Below are 21,929 nucleotides of genomic sequence, written 5' to 3'. Positions count from 1 at the left end.
TATGCTAGTGAATTCATCTGGAAGGCTTGAAAGAAGTTATAAGAAACAAAAAGCTGCAGTTCCATGGTCCCCAGTATTTTGAAGACAGGCTTTAAGCACAGCCATAGCAGTCTCTTGGAAACCATTGTGAGCAACAGTAAATCAGTTTAAGATTTGCAGAGGAGTATGGGTTGCAAGCACCCAAGTAAGTTTGCACATTTTACCAGAATTAGAGCTGGAGCTTCACTGCACAAAGGACTCCTGTTCATATGGATGTTAATTCAGCACTCAGAGAATAGAAGTATCCTGTTTTGGAGACAATTCTGAAAGCTGCTCCTGAATTCCTGGATATGTTGTCTCTTGCTTCCAAGTGCCCTACAAAGGTCTTGGATCTATATTTCTCTGAAAGCTGGATGACCTCATTCTTAGGTTGAAACACATTCTTCACTCAGCAGAGAGAACTTGTCTCATCATTTGTACAGTAACTTAAATTGATTTTGGCAATAGTGAAGAGAGAAGGAAAAATATTTTATGAGGTCTGAACAACTAACTCTTGCTGGAAGATGTCTGTGTTTTGTAACTGGAATGATAAAAAATGTGATTTTTCTTCTGACATAAAAGATGATGCACATGTTTCCCTGGTCATTGAAGAGCCTCCCACTCCCACTTCAAATCCTGTTTCTGAGTGTCTCATCAAAAGAGAATGGTTCTTTATTTCAATCCTCCAGCAATTGCGTAGTTAATTTAGTCACTGAGGTAGATAACTCAAACATAATTTCAAATGTTTCATATAAATCTTTCCAAATAATTGCAACAAGAAAGCACACTAATTGTTGTCACCCAGCAATCATGGCAAATACAAACTGATTGCATGGTATAAATGAGTATACTGATTGATGAAACAAACAAACAAAAAACTATGTTGTCACCCCAGAACATTTCAGATTTCTTTGAAACTAAATTTCTTTAAGTTTGGACAAAGGATCCACCTTTACTCCAACTCTGACACGGATCTATCTTATTAAGTATGAGTCCAAGTTTGTGTAAGACTGAGCATAAAACTGGGACGGGTAATTTTATTTGTTTCACAGCACTGCAGTTATAATTCTGAGAGGAAAATAGTTATCTGAGTTCTGACTAATGAGAGAAAAATCTCCAAAAGTAAAACAGCAGTGTGAAATGTAAAAACAACCAAGAATGTTCTCTATTTCTGAAAGTCTCTTGACCGCTTGATTTGGGAATGCTCACTTGAAAACATGAACTGATTGACTCCAGGGTTCATGACTCTCTGCCCTGGTTGTTGAATTCCAGTATCAACAGAACCTCAGTGAAAACAGATCAAGAAACTGTAAGACAAAGAAAAAAACAATCCCAGACAGATAATCAGAGAGAAACACAAAGATGGCAATTCATGTTTTGGAAGAAAACAGTTATTAGCAACTGAACAAGGTACATAAAGACATTTAAAGAGATTAATATCTGTAAGACTGGTATTGGACATTTCTCCATCCTGGGAAGTTGTAAGACTTTGGTCTCTGTTGTGAACACAGAATTGGCAACTTCACAAAGTCTTGAATCAGGCTCCAAATCCATGTCATTTACCCCTGCACTTGTTGGTTTCCACCACACCACATGTTGTTTAGCTGACTGATTCATACACATGGTCTGAGCAACCAACTGATGGCTTTTGAGCTGAGGTTCAGCCATCCCTCCCTCATTAGAGACTTTCCTCAACCACAGAAAAACTCCCATGTCTTTGTGACTCAAATGACCAGGAGATTGATCTCTTCATCTCAAATAACACAAGACACACAATTAAATGCTGACACGTACTGACAGTATTGGTACAACTGAGGTGAAAAGGCTGCCTTGTGGTGTTTGGTAGATCATTTTCCTGCATACATTTCAAATAAGTCAATCCTCAATTTTATAATGAAAAGAATTGATCTGATTGTATCTGATTTCATCAGAACAACTCAAGTGATGAAGTTACAAGTCACAAAAATCTCACTGTCATCAGCCTTTTTCTTTGTTGATGTTCAACACTCGATTTCTCCTGATGTCCCCTTTTCCGGAGTCTGCACCAGCCACATCACTGTCATTCATCACTTTGCGCAGTGCATCTGTAAGTGCTGAGCCTGGTTTTGAGCTGGAGCTTTCCCCCCTCATCAATCCAAGGGGGCCTGACTCTTACAGAAGTGTGATCCCTCCCCATGCTCTCTCTCTGTTTTGCCTATCCCGAGACCACACCCAGGCTATGAGTAAGGAGGGACCCCTAAAAGCTCTTCTCCACATGGGACCCAGCGCTGAGGGCCAGCCGTACCCCAGGCTCTGAACCGCAGCCCGGGGCGGGCCAGCCCCTCACGGCGCTCTCCCGCCCTCCGCTGCCTGCCCTGAGGGCTCCGCCGCTCCCCGCCCTGTGGCGGCCCCGGGGCCAGTGGGCGCGGCGGTCCCCGCCGCCAGCGCAGCCCCCTGCCCGCCCGGCTCCGCCCGCCACAGCCACCTCGCCTTCCCTCGCTTCTCCTCGCCTCTCCTCGCTCCTGCCCGGGTGCCACCGAGCCGAGGCGCCGGGCGGGCAGCGGGCGGGCGGGCGGCCGCGCCATGAGCGCCGAGTGCAGCAGTTACCTCAACGCAGACAAGGTGTTGGTGAGCGGGTTCAGCTGCCCGCGGGCGGGCGGCGACGCCCGCGCCGTGTTCTGCTGCGGCTTCCAGGACATCAAGTACTGCTGCGATGACCCCCACAGCTTCTTCCCCTACGAGCACAGCTACATGTGGTGGCTCAGGTAGGGGAGCTGCGGTCCCTGCCGGGGTAGAGGCGCCGGGCGGGAGAGCCGCGGTCGCCCGAGCTCGGCTCGGGTGCGTGTTTGTGAGGTACTTGTAAGTGGGCACTTTCAGGCTGCCTTTGTCCCGCCGAGAGTAGCGGTAGAGCTGCATCTTCAGCCCAGAGAGACTCTTGCTCATGCCAGGGTAGTTTCTGAAGGAAATAACTCGTGGTCTTGGGAAGGAAGGCTGGGAAACGCTCGGTGCCTCTGGCAGAGCATCCGGAGCGTCTCCCGCCCTTCGGGCGTGAGGGGAGCGGCTGTCTCGGGGCCTGAGCGCGTAAGATGCTGCGTGCCATAAAGTTCCCAGTGACTTGAGCTACTTTTCCATGTAAGATAAAGCACTACGTAACTTTCCACTTGGAAGGGGCGGATAACGAGCCTGGTGCTCTCCCGGGATAGTGCAGGGATCCGCCTGCCTCTGGCCGGATCTCCAGCAGCGGCAGGGAGGGCTGCGCTCAGCCAGCCCGGCTGCTTTCTGTGCCTGATTCCCCTCGGGCTCCACAGCATCCAGGCTGGCCGTGTCACGATGTTAGCACACCTCTGCATGGGGCTTCCACTCTGTTTCTTACGGACTTGTTATTATCCTTGATTTTGTCAAATCCCCTCTGGGCTTGCTTATACCGTCTGCTTCTGCAACCCTGGTGGCAGCAGTCACTACCTGCTGTTTGACTATAGATCCTTTTATCTGTTTTATATTGTTCCCTACTACTTTTCCAGAGTGTCGTGTAATATTCAGATTGTGAGATTTGGTGAACAGCAATTGCAGGTTCAGTTTCTGCACAGTGTTTAAAGCCTTGTGAGCATTTGGGGCATCTATTCTCAGCTTTCACCTTTCCAAACTGGACAGCTTTTGGATTATCCTTGAGGCAGACGCTGTGTCACACCGATCGTTTTGGTTCCATCTCATCCATACTGTTTTTCACTCCACAGGGCTGGTGTTGGAGGTGCATAATCTGGAGCTTCATGTCCAAGGTGTGGGTGTGGCAAGGTTCTACAGAGTGGCCAAATGTTGCCTCCGGTCTTGGTCTTGCTCTCAGTTCCATTCTGGTGGTGTCCAAAGTGTTAATGTCTTTTTATGCCATTCACATTGACTCCATTATTTCAGTGAGCTCTCACTGAAGACTCTAAAACTTTTCTGGAGTTCAGAACTGCCTGTTCTGAGTTTATTGCTATGTAGGCTTGGTTTTGTTCTTTATATGTTACATTATGTACACTGAAACTCATGTATATCACTTTTGCCTGCTCACTTAGTTTTCTTGTAGTGTTCATTGCCCTCAGCATTTGATTGCTTGTAGGGGCTTAGGATCATCAGAAACTCAAATTTAATTCTTCACCAGGTCATAGATGAAGATCTGAATAAAAATCAGTCTCGGTGACATTTCTTCACACTGAAAAGGGACGACTTAAGCCTTGCACATTGCTCCTTATGCTTTTAAGCAGCCTTAAATTTGTAGCAAAACCTTTCCCTAATCCTATATAAATTCAATCTTTTCAACCCCACTTTCAGTGCAGGGCTTTGTCCAAAGGCTTTTTGAGACATGTAACTCTCTCTGCTGAGTTCCTCTATCCATGTGCCTATTGACACTTCATAGACTCCAGCAGGTTAACAAGGCAGTGTTTTCCCCCTCATCCTAATGCTGATCCTTTCATTAAATATTTTATGTCTGCTGCAAGTGCCATCAGCTCCCTGGGGTGGAGCATGGTAATGAGATGATTGGGGGAAGAGGCTTTGCCATCAAAGGACCTGTCCCTCATTTTTGGGGAGGGTGAACTTGGGTATCATATCCAGGCTCAGATTCAGCCCCGTGCAGCCAGACACCCTCAGCACCTCGGCCAGCAGCTCTGCAGCTGCCCATGTGAATTCCCTCAGGGCTCCTGAGTTAATGCTGTCCAGTGCTGAGGACTTATTGTTTTAATTTATCTGATCTAATATTTAATGTATTATTACCTGAAATGTCCTTTGTCTGGTGCAAAGAGTGGGTCACTTGTGGGGATCTCCCAGCCATCCACCTCTGTGACAGACACACAATTATTTGGCTTCTCTAATGTGAGAAGACACCTCCAAGTGTCCTTTTTTACACTTCTGCTGTCAAATACTCAGTTTTAATGCTATATTTTTACATAGCCTTTGAGTGTTTCAATCACAGTAAACCTTCTCAAGATGGCAGAAAAACTGAAGGAATAAGTTAACATTGCATCACAATATCTCATCTGGATGTTGTAGTGAAGACTTAAAGCTTATCTTTTCAAAAACTACCTCCAAGAACTGAATCCCAGGAGAGGCTTTTATTAAATATCTCTCTGAAAGCTCTTCCTTTAAAAAGAATTTGTAGGATCTGAGAAATGACTGCTTAGCCTTTATCTAAGTCAGAAATTTGGGCCCAAACTTTGAAAATTAAGGATTTTTTTTCTTTCTTTCTGCAGTATCCCTAAGCTTCCGAGAGGTGTCATGGAAATTGCCATTAGTGGAGTTTTGGTTGTTAATTTCTGCCATAAATGACTATATTCATTGTAGAAAATAGGTGAATAAATACAATTTACCTCTGTAAGCAAAGTTACTGAGTGGTTAGAATTGAATCACTTCCTATAAATCTTTTCAGTACCAAATAGAATAATTTTAGTTATTAACACACTGGAAACATTATAGCATTACATCATTTTGAAAACTGTATCCATTTTCTCATGACAGTTCAATTAGTAGTTTAAAGAAAACATAAAAATAACATTTTTTGCCCTCTCAGAATGTTTTGATGATCCCTAAACTCTTACTGACATTGGTTGGTAACAGCCAGATGATAAAATAATCCTTAAAACGCTTCTTTCACCCTTTGAGGACACACTTTTGAGACATGAAACCCTTAAGATTTAAAACTAAACAAGAGTTAGGCAAACCAGCCAAGGTAAGTCTGGAGATGGAAGGGGAAGGAGGCTCTGATGGGGGAACTCTTTTAGCTTTTGTGTACTCCAGGACTTGGGGGTTCTTTTCCTAAATCTTCATTTGCTTGACTCCCCCAGGTGTTTGAAAGCAGAGCCTGAGTGGTTGGTGGGATCTCAGAGGTTCCTGCAGTTTGGTGGCACCCCAGGTGGAACTGCAGGAAACTCTTGCACGTTTCCCTTGTGGTTTTCCTGCTGGGGGAGGGACATGGCCAGACCTGTTGGCATCCAGCTCAGACTGAAGCAGTTCATGGAGAAGCCAGCAGCCTTGGCAACCCAAATCAATCGTTTCTTGCTGGCCTATGCTCTTTTCTTGCCCATTCTCTACTGCCTGTACTATGTTTAGAACTAGACACTGCCCATTCCCTTAGCAACATGGAACCCTCTTTCCCCCTCCCACTTCTGCAAAAACTGCAATATTTGACAACAGCCAAACACCTGCTGTACTGGGAGCTGCTGGACCATCAGAGATAACAGACTATTGAGCAACTCTGACACATTTCACATTTTCTGCAAAATGTATTATATATAATTAATAATGTTATTAATTTCTGACTTATATATATATATTTTTGCTAAATAAAATAATAAAGTTTGGAGTTTTTAAATCATAGATCTTGAAAGACTTATTTCCTCAAAGAAGAGGGAAAGATGCATTTTGCTGTCTCTTACAGTTGTCAGGAGCCCATGGAGCAGGAAAGGCAACATTAGGAAAAGGCAGAATTCATCAGAAGGTTATTCAGCTTTTGAATCCACAAAGCACAGATGCTGTAAAACACCAGTGAGCCAAACACTGAGCAGCTCAGCCTCCAGAGCAGTGAGCTGTGCATGCCCATGCAGTTGTCACATCTGCTTTACCTCCCAAGCTGAGTGGAAGGGGAGAAATGCTGAACATGTGGTATTTGTACTGAACTGCAGCAGTTGTGTTCAGTCAGCCTTTTTGTTTCTCTTTGTTCTAAAATATTATATGCTTCTTTTTGTCCCTCTTCTATGAAGTCTTATTTTTATAACGCCTCTTTCAGTATCAAATAGAATTGTAACATCCATTCCAAAGCTCTATCTTTTAAGTTGCATGTAATAATACATATTTGATTAAAATTCTGTCAAGCCACATATAGGTTTTACTCCAAATGCCTTCTTAATTAATACCTACATGGTGGCCTAATACTGAGGCCAAGCTGTACCAATCTCCAGGCATCTGTTTGGCTTTCCAAAATAGCAAGTCTTTTGTTTCTCTGTGCCCATTCTTCCAGTCTCTGGAGAATATTTATCTGTGTGCTTTGCAAATACTATGAACGACACGTCACTGCAGCAATGGCATTGGGAACATTTGATTTACTCAGATCTGGGTGACTCATGAGCTTCCTCTCAGTCTATCAGTGGGCAATTCTGCCTCTGCTCAGCCAGTATTGAAATTTTCCCTGGCTTTTGAGGGTGTGGATGGGCTAATGTTATGAACTAAAAATAACTCTAGGGGTGTGATGCTGATTATCCACTGGCAGACAAGTGGATGGAGCCACCCAGCAGCTCTCTGGGCACAGCCTGGGGATCCCTGGGGAGGTGCTGGCAGAGTGGAGCCTCTCTTGGCTGTCCTGCAAGCCTGGATGTGGCCCTCAGTGTAACAGCAGTGAAATGTGTGGCATGGCTCTATCTGTATGTGGAAAATAACTTGGGAGAGTTCTGTTTGGATCTCCCACCAAATGCAAGATTGCTCATGTCAGGCCTTTACTGCCATCTTTATGCGAGATATTTGGTGTTTGCTGTGGGGTTCAGGAGGTTTTGCTCACTAATGAGGCCACAGCTGATGACAGGAGAGACTTTTTAGTTTGCTTGTTTGGTGTCTCTGCTGTCAGACTGATCTTGAAGACACCCCCTGAGACCATAGACTGCTACCATGTGACTGCTGGGTGGCCTTCAGACCCTGCTTCAGGTAAAGAATGGAAGGTGGCAAAATGCTTTTAGCAAGGACTGACTTTTTCAAGCAAAATGCTTTTAGCAAGGACTCTTTAAAGATATGCAGCACCATAGTAATTGCTGTAGAATCTAGAGGACATGCTGTAAGATTGTCTTTATTTTCAGGAGTGTAATTGTTAAAGTGGTCAGTGATCACAATTATTTGGTGTTTTGTTTCTAATAACAGCTTTAATATGTAAAGAATGAAAGAAAATATTGTGTTCTGGTTAAGAAATGTCAGTATTCAGAGCTGTGGAAGAGATATTAAATTTCTCTGAATTAGATTAATTAAGAAAAAACCCTCCATCCCCAAACTTTAACCAAAATTAATCTTACAGAACTTAATTATACCTTCTCTGTGGGTTGAGAGCTTCAGCAGTTTGAGAACAATCTGGTAGCAAAACATTGTGTGTTTAAAAAGAGTAAGTACACATTGTCCTGATTCCTGATTCATTCAGGATGTGGAATCAGAGTATCTGTTTGGTTTTGTGATGCTGGTGACATCTTCTCATCTTGCTGCTGGGGCATGATAAACATTTCTTGGAGCACATAACCTATGGTGAGTCTTTGACCTGGAGAGTTCCTCAGGTTTTCCTTGCCTTTTCCTTTTGTAACTCCCAAAGCATCTTACACAAGTTGTGTAGTGATACTGAAAATTCCTTGTGCTCTGCAATACACAGCTGGATTGTCCATGTCATCTTCTACAACTGCATGGAGGAGAGCTACAGCCAAGAAGGAACAGATGTCTGAATAGAAAAATGTAGAATCATTAATATGTCTTTGATCTGTTTGGCTGTAGGGCAGCTGACTCTGCTTAAGGTTTGGATAATGGTGAGCAACCTCCTTAGTCCTGCACTGTGGGCTGGAATTTAAATGGAATCTTACAATAAAGCTTGTACTGTCAACAAAAAAGCACAAATAACTATTTCTGAAGAGCCTTGGTTGTATCACAAATAACTATTTCTGAAGAGCCTTGGTTGTATCACATGATTCTATGGCTATTCAGCCTTCTGTAATATGTATTTCTTCTGTTTTGTCTATTTGGGTCAAGGTGTTCCAAGTGAAAGTGCAAAATAAGGCCAGAAGCCAGGTGAGATCTCTGAGTGTAGGTCATATTCAGATTCCATAGTAAGCAGAATATTGCTTGCCTGCAAATTTTGTTTGAGCCAAAAAACAGTAAGGAAAAATTTGCTAAATATGTACATATATGCACAAACACATCAGGATATTCTATTTAATGCAGATGATAAATACCATGAAAAATCTTCAGAAGAGTAAAGCTGTTCTTTGCAGAACCATTTTGCTGATAACAAATTATTTTAGCTGTGCATGGAGCTAAATATTGCCCAAACTTCATTACTGAATCTGACCAGTAACTAATGAAGACCTCATGTGAAAATCATAGCAATATCTGCTGTTCTCATCCTGCTGATTTTAAGAATTTCTCCTGTGGACATATCTGTGTGCTGCTGCTGTGGGAGCTTGTAGAGAAGCTTTGCAGTATCTTGAATGTAAAATTCATAAAAACATCCCAAGGCACAATTCTTCTCATCTTCCTGCAAGGCCACAGTAGAGTTCACTTCTCCCTGATGGCAGTGATATATAAAGGCATTTTTATGAGTAGAAGATGGAGCTTGTAGAACTCAAGACATTCATCTCTCTTCTGTCCTTTTGACGTCTGTCAAAATTGTAAATATTCCAGAGCAGTAATATTCTCTGTATGAGGATTCTCAGTCCTCAGACTCCTCATCTGTGACCAAAAAGCTGCTGTTTAATTTCACCAGAAGTCAGGATCTTTGTCATGGACTGTAGAATAGAGGACTGGAACATGGAAGGCATCAAATGGCCCAGGAGAGTGTAGGAAATGATAGCTAGACTGTATTTTATGGGTCCTTTATGTCATCATGAGAATTTTATGCTAGGAAAAGACTTGAAAGTAAGTGTTGGAAATCAGGAGAGATTTCAGTATATACATATACTGTCTCACTGTGTGCCTATGGGAGATGTATAAAGTAGCTTTTGTTCTGCAGGATAGCACCTTGATAAAATCTATGTATAGTACTGTATGTTTAGCCTCCAGAGTAATTAATTCCTCCTTCTTTGATGCCTTTGATATTGTGAGTAAATTCAGCTTTAGTTTTCCTTTTACTGTGACAAAGATCATGGGAGAATTTCTCCAGCCTTGATTGGAGATTTGTTTCATTAATGCAAAGGCAGAACAGCACTCACAGTACTCTACCCTGCTCTGCAGAGCTGCTAACAGAACTGAATAACATAGATTGCATGGGTTTTATACTATACAAATGGCATTTCAGACTGAAAATACAGCTTTAATAGTCATGTTGTTTGAGCTGCCTGGAACCCTAGAATCCCTCTGTGTGTGTGCACTGAAGAACTTTTTGATCTCACTGATACCAGTTACTGCATGAAGTTATTTCTGATTTTCATAAATACACTTTAAGTCAGACTCAGGAGTAATATGCATGAAATGTCACTGAGGGCCAGAAGTTCAACTGCTGTGTAATGACATTGACCCTTCTGAGGGCAGTGAAATAACTGCAGTTTATGCAATTGAAGCATTGAGCTCTAAACTTTGATTTACAGTAAAATACAGAGTTACTCCTGTGCCTGAGTACAAGCAAACTCCAGACATCATCTTGACCAATGTTTTAATGGATCCTCCAGGCTGTTTGTACACTTAATTATTTTTGTTTTTCTCTCTCAGTGTTGGAGCACTCGTGGGCCTGTCAATAGCAGCAGTGGTCCTGTTTGCTTTTATCATCACTGTGTGTGTTCTCTGTTACCTGTTTATCAGCACCAAGCCACGCAGCAAACTCGATACTGGTTTGAGCTTACAGACAGCAGGTAAGACCATTGTTATTGATGTGCATTATCACCTGCAGAGGAAAAGCCTTACTCTGTCTTTAAATGGATGTGGAGGAATCCAACAGTGTGTGTTTTCTTTCTGATGGCAACGTCAAGATGTAATCAAGCTGTCCTGCTGTATGCCTGCTCTGTGAAATCTGCACCAAATTCAAAACATTTAGCACGAGTTTAGCGTATTTATTTAGTAGTAGGAAAAATGTAGAAGTTTGCAGTACTGGGTGAGGGTAAATTAGCCCCTTTATCAGGAAGAGACTTATTGATTTAGTTGCTCTGGATTTCCTGTCAAGAGCACATAAACATAGTAGTGATTCATTCTAGGAATAAGAATCTCAGGAGAGAGTTTAAGTGTATTTTCTTGTGACAGAGAGAGGTCATTCTTTTTTTTTTTTTTCCTTTCTCCCTGACATAGGATCCAGACTTTGAAGTCTAAAACTTTTTGTTTCATTAGCAGTAGTCCATGCCTTTGTGCCCAGACTGTTGGCAGATGCCTGCAGAAACATTGCATATAGTCTGCACTAACCCACTCACATGGGAAAATTGCTGCTGCTGCTGCTCCAGTTCACTACATTTGTGAAATCTCCCTTGGCAAGATGGGGTGTGCTAAGTTTCACCCTTTGTCTTGGACTTCCTAAATATTTAAATGAACTGCTTCAGCAGTTCAACCAGTAAAGCTGTAGGAAAAAAAAGGAATGTTGTACTTATGTAGGCATTGGAAATTCAAGAAATTCTCGGAAAAAAGTCCCCTCAGCTCAAGTTTTCTCTTTACTTGTTATTTTAAAATGCTTCTACACCTGCATGGCAGTAAATGACCAATGAGTTACTGTAATTACAGCTCATTATAGAGCAGTAAACCCCCTCCTGAGTGTGTAGTTAACACAGTCCACTTCATATCAAGCTTCCTATGTGTAATTTTCTTCTCCAGAGAATGCAGGCTTTGCTTTAAAAGTGGTTCATAGAGCTGTCAGAACTGCAAAGCCTCCCTTTGTAGCTGTGTGAGGTGAGCAAGCTGCTGAAGTCACACATTCAGCAAACTGCTACTAATCTACAAATTGAAAACTTCACACTTATCCTGGAGAGAGAGTGGAATTAAGACCTGCTAGCTAGAACAGCCTAAATAAACTCTTGGGTGGGATGAACAAAATGCTCTCGTGCTCCTCTACAAGATGGTTGTGTCTTAATTATAAGCAGGCATTATGTTTTGAACATGTTGCTGTTCAGTTTCTTCCCTCAGGTTTTCCTGCTACAGCAGCAGCTCTTCATCCACTGCCAGGACAGCAGCTCTGTATTCCTCATGCCTTTTATTTTTGTGCCAGACAAGTTTGGCAGGTGAGGAGCTGGGAAGGAGGCAGGTGCTGCTGCACCCCTGCTGCCAAGCAATTCCATCTTTCTGTAGGGACTCGAGCCCTGCTGCAATCCCACATCCTTCCTGGGAGGCAAAGGCTGTTCCTCCCTTTCTAGGATGAGGTGAACAGCATCCCACTGATGACCCAGCATTCATGGAGGCATTCCAAGCCTCAATTCCAAACCTTTCAGGGCTGGGAAACTGAGGGATCTTTGCTTTTTCCCAGCCATCTTCTGTGTGGTTTGGAGATTTGCTTGGAGAAATTCCTTTGTATTTAAACATGGTTTTGACTGCTCTCATCTTGTGTTTTTTTGCTTTTATTATTCTGCTTCTTTGGCTGCTTCAAATGAAAATTATTTCACATCCAAATTCTCATAGCTTTGGCTGTTGGTGAGGTGGGTTGCTGGAAATTGAAAGCCAGTTGCTTTGCCAAGGTTGAGAGATCTTTGGAAATGTTTTAGGATTTCACTGACAAGCCTGAGTGCTTGCCTTCATCATATTTGGGTTTCTTTTGCATGGAAGTCATGCAAGGGCTGAGTGTCTGACGAGATGGCTGGTTAGCTGCTTGCAGCCCTGGAGAAAATAAAAACAGCCTCTCTCCTCATCTTTCAGTTCTTCTGAGAGTGCAGGATAACTGTACATAAGCAATAAAAACAAATAAAAAAATTAAAACAGTTTTTAGATGCTTCAGAAAGCTGCAGGCCTGAGGGCTGTGAGTTTTAAGTATGAACTCAGTTCAACACAGCTTTTTCTGAACTGGCATAATTTTGCCTTTAGATGAAGGCTGTGTCACACTTTAGTTGTTGTGCAACATCTGGATCCCTGGAGCACCCAGAGAGCACTCATTTTTGAAAGCAGTATTTTTTATTATATTCAATTTCACCCATAATACATCAGCTCAGTTGGAGTTTCATATCTCATTAAACAAACAATTGGTTATTTTATGCCTTTCCCTCTCTCACATAATAGCAAAAGTTGGTCATTGTTCTTGGGCTCATCCAAGATCTACAAAATACAGAAGTGTAGTGGTTGAATTTTTACAGAAATAATATCCAGATCAATGATAAATCTAACAATAAAGTGAATATGAAGCCCTTTATTAAAGTTTCTGATACTACAAAAGGCATATCAACTGGAATTTGCCTCTGTTTATCCTTAAACAAATGGTCTTCCATTGCATCAGCACAGATCTTCCATTGCACCAGCACTGAGTGTTAGAGATTGGGTTCTTGAGTTAGCTAAGGATGTTTTAGCCCTAGCAAAAATTTACATTTTAATCTGAGCATTGAATTTGAGGAAGAATGAGCTCAGCCACTGGAACAGACAAAGAAGAACTACTTAAATGTCACTGGAGTTTGACATTTCTATTTGTAGAGTGCAGAGTTGATCCATAATATGCAAGGCAGTATGTGCAGGCAAACACATAGAAATGAAGATCCTGCATTTCAGTTGCTTGTTAAGCTTTTTCCAAGAGAAAGTATTTTTCATTGAACTCATTGTAGATGTTTTTGTTTCTCCAGTATGAAGGCTGGGGACGTTTAATTGTGGTAAAAGAAGGCTTGAAGAAATCCAAATTTATTCAAGGTGAAAGACAATTTGGTCATGTGTTTTGTTCTTCTTTTAACAAAAAAAACCTTCTTTTTTTGCAAAAGGTTTTTTCCCCTTCAAAATGTGGGAAGCTAGAAGTCACTGGATTTTAAGTGGTTTGTTAAGGCTGAATGAATAATGCTGGAACATCCCCAGAGTGCAAGATAAGGAGGACTGAGTAAATATTGCACAATTGTCAGGATGGGAGTGGTAAACAGGCAGAAAAGGGGAAATCTAGAGGCACATCTGGAAAAGGTGTGCCTCTGGATTTCCCCATACCCTTGCCTTGGCCAAGCAGCTGATGGGAGAGGAGTGATCATCTCTGCTGGCCCCTGAGAATGGGCTTTGCCATCAGAGATACAAAAGGTGGAGAGATTCTCTCCACCCAGGTGACCCAAACAGTTTTTAATCACATTTTCTGAGTTGCCCTGGTATTTCTGCCAGGTCTGGAAAGACCTTTGAGATAAAGTGTTCCATGCCACTGCAAAGCATGAATAGCAAATTACATTTTATGATGATAACTAATACTTCTCCCTTAAAATTTAGCACAGGAAAACCTCTGTAAATGTGTTCAGAGTGAGACAGAGACCTTTGGGTTGGAGTGTGAAAGAACTGTGGCCTTGTAAATTAATCATAAGTGCTAAGGAAGATGTCCTTTAATAGAAGGTATTAATTCCTTGCTCTTGCAAAGCAGTGACATCACAATATGCAAAAGTTCATGGTTTCATTTCATAACAAGGAAAAACACAGCTTGAAAAATAGCCAGATGACTCTTCTGTCCCTGTTTCTCTCCTTAATCAAAGATTCCTCATGGGGAGTTATTCACATATATTAAATATTCAGCTATTTTGATGAAAAAGCCCCAAACTCTCACACATTGTTTTTCTTAGCTCAGTACAATTATCTGACTATTGGTTGTGCAAGCAGATAGCTGCTGTCTGAATTCAGATGCACTGCCAGGCTTTTGGAGTGTGCACCCATAATTTTACCTTCTAGGTTTAGGAGTAATTTCAACTGTATGGTGTTCTTGTAGCTGGCTTTAAATTTCCCCAGTTAGGCTACTTTTATCTTTATCATCTACCTCAGATTTCTCTATGGGGAAAAATCAGCCAAATGGGCTCAACTGATTAAAAAAAAAAAAACAAAAAAACCATTTTTTTTAAACTTTTTTTTTATTTTGAAATGAAGAAAATTTCCATTTAAAAGCTGGGCATTCAAATTTAATGGAAAGGTGCATCACTAGAACAGATTGAATTTTGAAATGTCTTTATTGGACTCCTTAGCTTTTAAATTTCTCAGACTTTCTTGTAGCAGCAAGATTTTTGCAGCTCATTAGGAAGGATGATTTTTACTACAAATATACCCATAGCTGCTGCAGGCTTCAGAAATAAAGTGTCTTCCTCTGTAACTGATAAGAATTCTTTTTTCTTCTTTTTGGGTTTGTTTTTTCCCCAGCTGAAATAACTCAGTTGTTTTCAGCTAAGATCTTAGCTTAAATGCTATTGTGCAGATTTTTTAAAATGCTAAACTACCAAATCCTTTTTTTGTATTTTTGAAACCAAATTACAGTTTTTTCAAATAAAATAAAATAAAATAAAATAAAATAAAATAAAATAAAATAAAATAAAATGCAGCTTTCAAAACAACTCAATAACAAATAATTCCCCTTTCCCAATCTGCTTGGCTTCAGGTTCTTATTAAATTAAAATATTAGCATTCCCAGCTTTTCATCCCTTTTTGGATATAGGGAATCTGTTTTTCAATCCCTTCCCCACACATTGGCTGGAGAAAAGTTCCCTGCCCAGTTAAGTTTATCTTTTCTGTCTCTTTGTGTTGGCCCACCCTTGGGAAAATGGAAAATGAGGTCAAAGGCAGTGTTGAACTAAAGGGTAATGGGAAATCCAGGGAGGCCTGGGAGGAAGATTGATGGGCTCCACAAGGAGAATCAGATGGCAGGATAAAGCAGAGAGAGCCTTTGGAGCTGGCAGATAAAGGAGGAAACTTCAAGGAGCTGAATGCTCCTGGGAGCTTTTGGAAGAGGGATGGGACTGATGGGAGCAGCAGAGCAGGGAGGTGTCAGGTTTTCGGCTGTTTGAGGGGCCTGGAAAGGCCCGGAGTGGCCTTGGGGCAGCCCGCGTATCAAAGGACGAGAAGAGGCTTCAGTTCTTCTTTCGGTTTTTATGTTTATTAATTGTTTATCTAAAAGATGTTCTTTCAGCCGAACAGAGCTCTGCTCAGCAGCCAGCCATGAGCACACTGTGCTGCCCTCCCGGCAGTCACCTATCTTTATACCCATTGTTACGTGTACAATATTTATAATTTTTCCCCAATACCATTTATTCTTATTACCCGGTGCACTTTCAGTAATAACCAATCCAAAAGTGCCACCATCACCAAAGAAGATGGAGGACAAGAAGAAGAAGAAGAAGGACAGGACACACCCCAATTCCTCCATCTTACTTCTCTAAACCCCCCTGTACAGAAATCCTAAACCCTGTGTCTCACCCTCTAATTAACTAATCCCTTCACCATTCACCCCGGTGAAGCCCTCATCCTTGTCGTCTCCTGTGTAGGATCAAAGTCCAGCCACCAGACACTTCTGGCAACATTCCAGGACTCCCGAGCCCCCCAAGGTGGTCTCGGTGGCTCAGCACCTCAGGACTGAGATCCTGAGATCCGACAGGGAGGCAGCGAGGCTGCAGGGGATGGAGAAAGTCCTGGGGGCAGCAAGTGGAGCAGTGGCTGGGATGGGCTGGGGAGCAGATGGTGCTGGGGGACAGAGATGGACAGGGAGCCTGGCACAGGGGGAATCATGGACAGGGTGGAGATTCAGGGCAGAGAAAAGGGAGGAGAGATGTGGAGAGCCTGATTTAAGCATGGCTTAATGAAAGAGGCCATGAAGGTATTCAGCTGAGGGAAATATAGAAGCCTGCTGTAAAGCAGCCTTTCCCAGGCTTGATCCTGTAAATAATTAGGTTCTCAGCCACCTTTTATATAAACAACAAGATTCTCAGACCTTTCTGTCCTTGGCTGCTACTGGGAACAGACGGCCAGTCTGGGAATAGATATGAAGGTTTTGAGAACCTTTAATATCATGGTGGGAACACTGATCTTGGTTTCAGTAAACTAACTTCAGGTATTGTAAACAAAAGGAGGAGCTGAAGTTTTCTCTACAGCCTATCAGGAGCTCAGATTTTGCAATATGCATGAACTTAATTAACACGGTTATAAAAAGTGACTGATTGAGTGAATAAACGGAGTCAGATGCAAAAATCAACAAAGGTGGTCGCTCCCTCACTTCAACAGAGAGACTCCAAATTTGACTTGTTATTCATCGATGTGGGCACTATCATGGGAGGGATAGTAGCAGAAAATAAGGACTGGAAACAGAATGAGAATAGTGGGAAGGGAATGAAAGAACAAATATCAGGTAAGAAAGAAAATAAAGTTGGGTGCATGTAGGAAAGTCTTTTCTTCTAGAACTTTGTTTTCTCAGCTGCCAGCAGGGATCAGTGAAAACTGGCAGAGTATCTCTCTCCTCCCTTCCTGCAGTGATCCACTGCAGGCTGCCTGTGCTTTGGTTACTCTGCTCAGAGGGGCAAACTCGAGTTATCTGCACTGAATCAAAAGATTCCTGTCCTTGTGCTCCAAGCAAGTGTCTGTATCAGTTAGCTGGTGGAATTTGAACTATTACTGACATTAACTATGAAGTTGTGCTCTGAAAAACAATATTCAAATGCTACTAAGCTTCAAAACCAAACACTCAGAAGATGGGAGATGCCAGAACTAAAGACTGGGTGGGAAATTGGTAAAATGCTTAACTAAAAATAGTTTTATCTGCTCCTGTCATCATGTTAATGTTTCTCTAAAACTTGGGTAACCCTTGCAAAGAAATGTTGTGAGCCTCTCTACACACACTCAGAGCTTTGGGGTCACTGGATGAAGGTGGCTGAAAGCAGCAGTCAAAGATTATGTTTGGAGAGGGATGAAAGTTTGAGATTTCTGATCTGTTTTCTTGAGTATGGGAAATTTTAATGCGATTTCTTTCAGGAGACTTTCTGATTTCCTGCTACATGCCCAGCTTATACCACAGTGCTGCTTCCTTAAACTGCTCTTCACTTTGATGTTTATTCCTTTTTAACACAAGTTAATAATTGCAGCCTCCCTGAGGCCCAGGAATGCAAAGTGGAATGGATTTCATCTGTCTCATCTCAAAATTGTAGAAGATTCCAGGAACTGTGGATTTTCTAGTGCAGTGGGCATATTTATGTATTACTACTTGCAACTGATGGAAGAATAATGCTGTTACTTCTTCTAAAAATGCCTTTGTTTTACAGACAGTGAGGCCAGAGGGAGTTCGATATGTTAAAGACAGAGGCACTGAATGGATTCTACCAATGTTATGAAGAAAAGAGGTACCATGAGAACATTTCTTTTTATCTTATTCTGTTGTATTTGTACACTCTCTACTCTGTTTTACATGGATTTTATAAAATTATTCTTTATTTGGGTTTTTAACTTTTTGAAAAGCACTAGCAAACTGTGTCTGGCTGATTTATTGATGCACTGCCCTGATGCTGTCCTTGCACAGGGATGTGTCTGCAGAGACTTGGACAGAGTCCTTCCCCAGACAAATCTCTTCCAGATTTGCTGGCACTGAATACTCCATCATGGTTATGTGCCAGACAAGATTATATTCCCTTCTGCTGTTATTGTCCTTTCCCTGAGCTGGCCTGGGTGCACCAGAGCTTACTGAGGAGGCAGACACTGTAACTTATTCAAAAGAATTTCTTTAGTGATGAGTTGCCAGAAAGGCTCCTGTGTGATGAAGGGTGAAAGCAGTGAAGTTCTGTCGAGCAGCTTAGTCTTCCATTTCTTCCTGGGGATGCAGGAATCAGTGCCAGGTAAATTTTGCTACAGAACTGGAGAGGGTTATCTTGCAAGAAAGTTGATTTTTATGCTGAAATAATGTGTAAAGGTCAAACTGCCTATGGCACAGACCATGCAGAATAGTGTTTAAAATGTACCCCAGTACAGATGAATTGTGCTTCAGACTTAAGAGGACTTAATGAATAATGCAAAGGACTTCAGATGGCATAAAACATGCATTTTACTGTCTGCAGGGGGTGAAAGCTCATGGCTTAACAGCCACAGAATGTGAGAATAGCTGCAGATCACCAATGTCTAGCACAAGAAAAATAAGTGGTCCTGTTTGCTCAGCAGTTGTTTTCAGATGAGCAGAAAAGTAAATGAGTCAAGGCTTCCCTGTTTCACTTGTACCCTTAAAAAAAGCCACACTCTGCATCCCAAGTGCAAATGCATCTTTCTCAGAGCTCTTTATCAGCATAACAAGTTGATTTTGGCTCCTTGTCCTTAAAAAAAGACTGAAGTGTAACAAAACTAATTTCAAAACTCCTAACCACCTCCACACATTTTTTTTTTCTGCTGTTGCAAATGAAATGGCTTGTGGGAGAAAAATGCCAAGGAAAGACTAAAATGGATCCTGCAGTCAGAAAGCCGTCTGTAGTGAGAAAATCCAAAAATATCCCAGGCAGGCACCAAGTGCTGAGATGGGCTGAGCTCTGTGAATGTGGCATTGCTTTTTGAAGGCCAGGAGCCTCTCGTTTCCTCGTGCTTCTCTTTGCCTGCTTTTCTGTCATGGTAGAGGGGCTGATGTTTACAGGGTGCCTGCTAGCCCACTGGTGCTTACAGGGAGAGAATTGAGAGAGAGCTGCAAAGGACTTGGGTAGGGTTGGAATGCATGCATTATATAAAGAACAAAAAATCTGGAAGCTTTTTTGTGGGTGAAACACCCGACTTTTTTTTGATGCCAAAATGAGGCTGTATTGTAGTGAAGACTGAAAATATTTGAGATCTCATTTGGAGCTAAATCCAGGAAAACTACATCCTTAGCCTGTGAGCCTTTTTGCTTCCTGATTCAGAATGGAAAAGGAGGAGTTCAGATCTTTTCTGAACTTCGACACATAATATGGCTAAGGGTGGATAGAAATTCCAGGTCTCTCATTTGTTTTTTGTCTCCTGCTTTTCACATGTGCTTGCTGCAGATTTCATACCCACACCTGTCATGGAGAGCCACTTCACAGTGCAGCATTCAGCCAGAGAGTCCATCAGTGCTCACAGATTTCTACTGCTGGGAGAAAGCTAAAGGTGCCAATTAGATTTCCTTTAGCAGGCATATTTCTTCTGCCAAATTCACTGAGTTTTAATTAGGAACAAGACCCCTTGTGCCTGGTGTAGTTCAGCAAACAATTCAGGCTTGTTTGCTTGCTCTTTTCCAGCAAAAGGGCAAACACAGCTCTTAGCTTTACAAAGGGAGAGGAGAGGAGCTAGGCAGGTGAAGGCATTGCTTCTAACTTAGAGTGATAATACATGAAATTATTAAATAGTTGAGCTATGCACAAGAAAAAACTGACACAGATTTAGTGAAGACACATCACGACAAATCAATCTAATTTCTCTCTTTGTCAAGGTAATTTTCCCTATCAGGTAAGTGGGAACAAGTGGCTGTGATTACAGATCGTTATGAAAATGCAGTCAAAGGGAAATTTTCAGTGACTCATTCTCAATTCTCAATTTTTGGAGGGAAGAAGGATGTCTTGGGAAGTGTCTGGCACATTATCCCAGATAAGTAGTAAGAGCTTGGCTGAAGAACTAAAGAGCACATGAATAAAATTTTTGAATGACACCACCCTGAGAAGGGTTGCAAGACTCTGGGGCTAAAGCTACCTTTCAGAATTATCTGTGCCCTTGAGAAATGTTCCTAAATAAAAAGTGAAACAGAATAAAAATCAAGGTACTGTAGTTAAAAAGGAGAAACCAAGTCCTCAAGTATAATTAAAGAAGCTGACTAAATAGTAAAGAAATGCTTCCTAATATCCAGTGCAATCCTCCCCTGGTGCAGCTTTGAACCATTCCCATGCATCCTTTCACTGGATACCAGGGAGAAGAGATCAGAGAATCACAGCATGGTCAGCCTGATGGCAGTGCTGGGGGGTGTACAAATCTAACTTTACATGTATGTCTCAGCTTTTCTTTTAAGTTCATCAGGAATGTGTAACCATCCTCAGAATCTTCAGCAGAAAATAATCTAGAATCTACAAGAAGTATCACTGGTAACTCAGATGAGCATCATTCCTCTCAGTGAGCCAGTACTGATGTTCTTTGCTGGTTAGGATGCTCTTGCTGATGCCAGTTGCCATCTGCCTCGAGCCCAAGATTTCAGAACTTCTGTCAGTAGCTGAGTTACCTGAAATTGTCCAGCCAGACTTCAGTGCATGTCCATTTTTTTGCATATCCAGACAAGCATTTGCTTCTGAATCCATCTGCACCAACAACTGTTGGGTTTTACCTCAGAATCAATCCTGCTTTAATGAGCAGTAGAGCAATAGAGCAATTTATTTGGTATAGAAATTCCTCAAGTGTAGTTTGGAATATATTCTAGTGCCTTTAAGGATTAAAGGCACACATTGAGAGTATGTCTATCATTAGAAAGAAATTAAATGGATGGTTTGATGTAGATATTAGTGGTGCAATTTCCAAGAGGCACTGCATAGAAATGCTAAGTGAATGACTGTCTTTATCTACAAAACCTTTTTTGTTTTGTTTCAGCACCATTGTGTGTGGGCCTTTATCACATGCAAGGGGAAGTTCTCACTTGCCCAGCAGAGGAGCAGCAGAGCTGCCCATCCACAAACACCCCCAGAGGAGGCACTTAGTGTTTCATAGCTCTAGTAATGCACTTTAGGGGTGCTGTTCCTCACCTAATAAAGGTTAGGAATACAATGAGATACTTGGAAAGAAGTATCTGTGCCTATGAAATGGATTGAGCTGTGTGGTTTGTTCTGGATTCTTTTGTAGGGGAAAATTCATCCCTTCTTCAGTCTAACTCAGAACTGTCACTGGTATTTTGCAGATACAGAGCTGCATCCATGACAAAGCCCCCACCAAAACAAGCTGTTGCCAGAGCCAAGTGACTTCAAGGCACTTCCTAAGGCACAAGGATGGACTGTGACTGCAAGCCATGAGAACCTGACTCACTCTTCCAGAGGTGTTTCCTGGCTCTTACAGTCTGAAGGGCCAACCTGAAGCTGTGCCAGGCTGTTTGTGTATGGTTGCTGTACTGAGAAGTTGTGTGTTTTGATTTGCACATGTCAGCTACTGCTGTTCAGTCATTTCCATGCAAGTTGTCTCTACCCTGTGCAATTCCAGTGAGATAACACAGTTGTCAAGAAGAGCAGAATTTGACACACCATGTTGACCAAGCTTTATTTTAAGCTTTCCCCATGTACCATCTCAGTGTGGTGTCTTCATCTCATGAACATGGTTGTCTTTAGCCAAACGTGACTGTTCAGTGCACAAACCAATGTGAATGTAGTACCTCAATAAAATCTGACATTTGTGTTGTA

At 42.0% G+C, this 21,929-nt stretch overlaps 1 protein-coding gene across 1 annotated transcript; it reads left to right on the top strand.

Moving 5' to 3' along the window:
• Positions 1–2,228: 2,228 nt before the first annotated feature.
• Positions 2,229–21,929, top strand: SHISAL2A (shisa like 2A). Its single transcript, XM_074545789.1, has 4 exons — positions 2,229–2,762; positions 10,414–10,553; positions 17,841–17,918; positions 21,437–21,929. Exons 1-3 carry the CDS (start codon positions 2,581–2,583, stop codon positions 17,870–17,872), a joined length of 354 nt encoding a protein of 117 aa, XP_074401890.1. The 5' UTR covers positions 2,229–2,580; the 3' UTR covers positions 17,873–17,918; positions 21,437–21,929.

Source organism: Zonotrichia albicollis, chromosome 8, assembly GCF_047830755.1.
Source record: "Zonotrichia albicollis isolate bZonAlb1 chromosome 8, bZonAlb1.hap1, whole genome shotgun sequence".
Taxonomy (NCBI): domain Eukaryota; kingdom Metazoa; phylum Chordata; class Aves; order Passeriformes; family Passerellidae; genus Zonotrichia; species Zonotrichia albicollis.
This window is presented reverse-complemented; position numbering and strand designations above follow the sequence as displayed.

What these genes read in the sequence shown, in the direction of transcription:
- SHISAL2A (XM_074545789.1), top strand. Translation starts at nt 2,581, where the DNA reads ATGAGCGCCGAGTGCAGCAGTTACCTCAACGCAGACAAGGTGTTGGTG. An exon ending in AGCTACATGTGGTGGCTCAG is followed by an intron (nt 2,763 to 10,413) that starts GTAGGGGAGCTG and finishes TTTCTCTCTCAG; the next exon opens with TGTTGGAGCACTCGTGGGCC. An exon ending in TTTGAGCTTACAGACAGCAG is followed by an intron (nt 10,554 to 17,840) that starts GTAAGACCATTG and finishes TTTGTTTTACAG; the next exon opens with ACAGTGAGGCCAGAGGGAGT.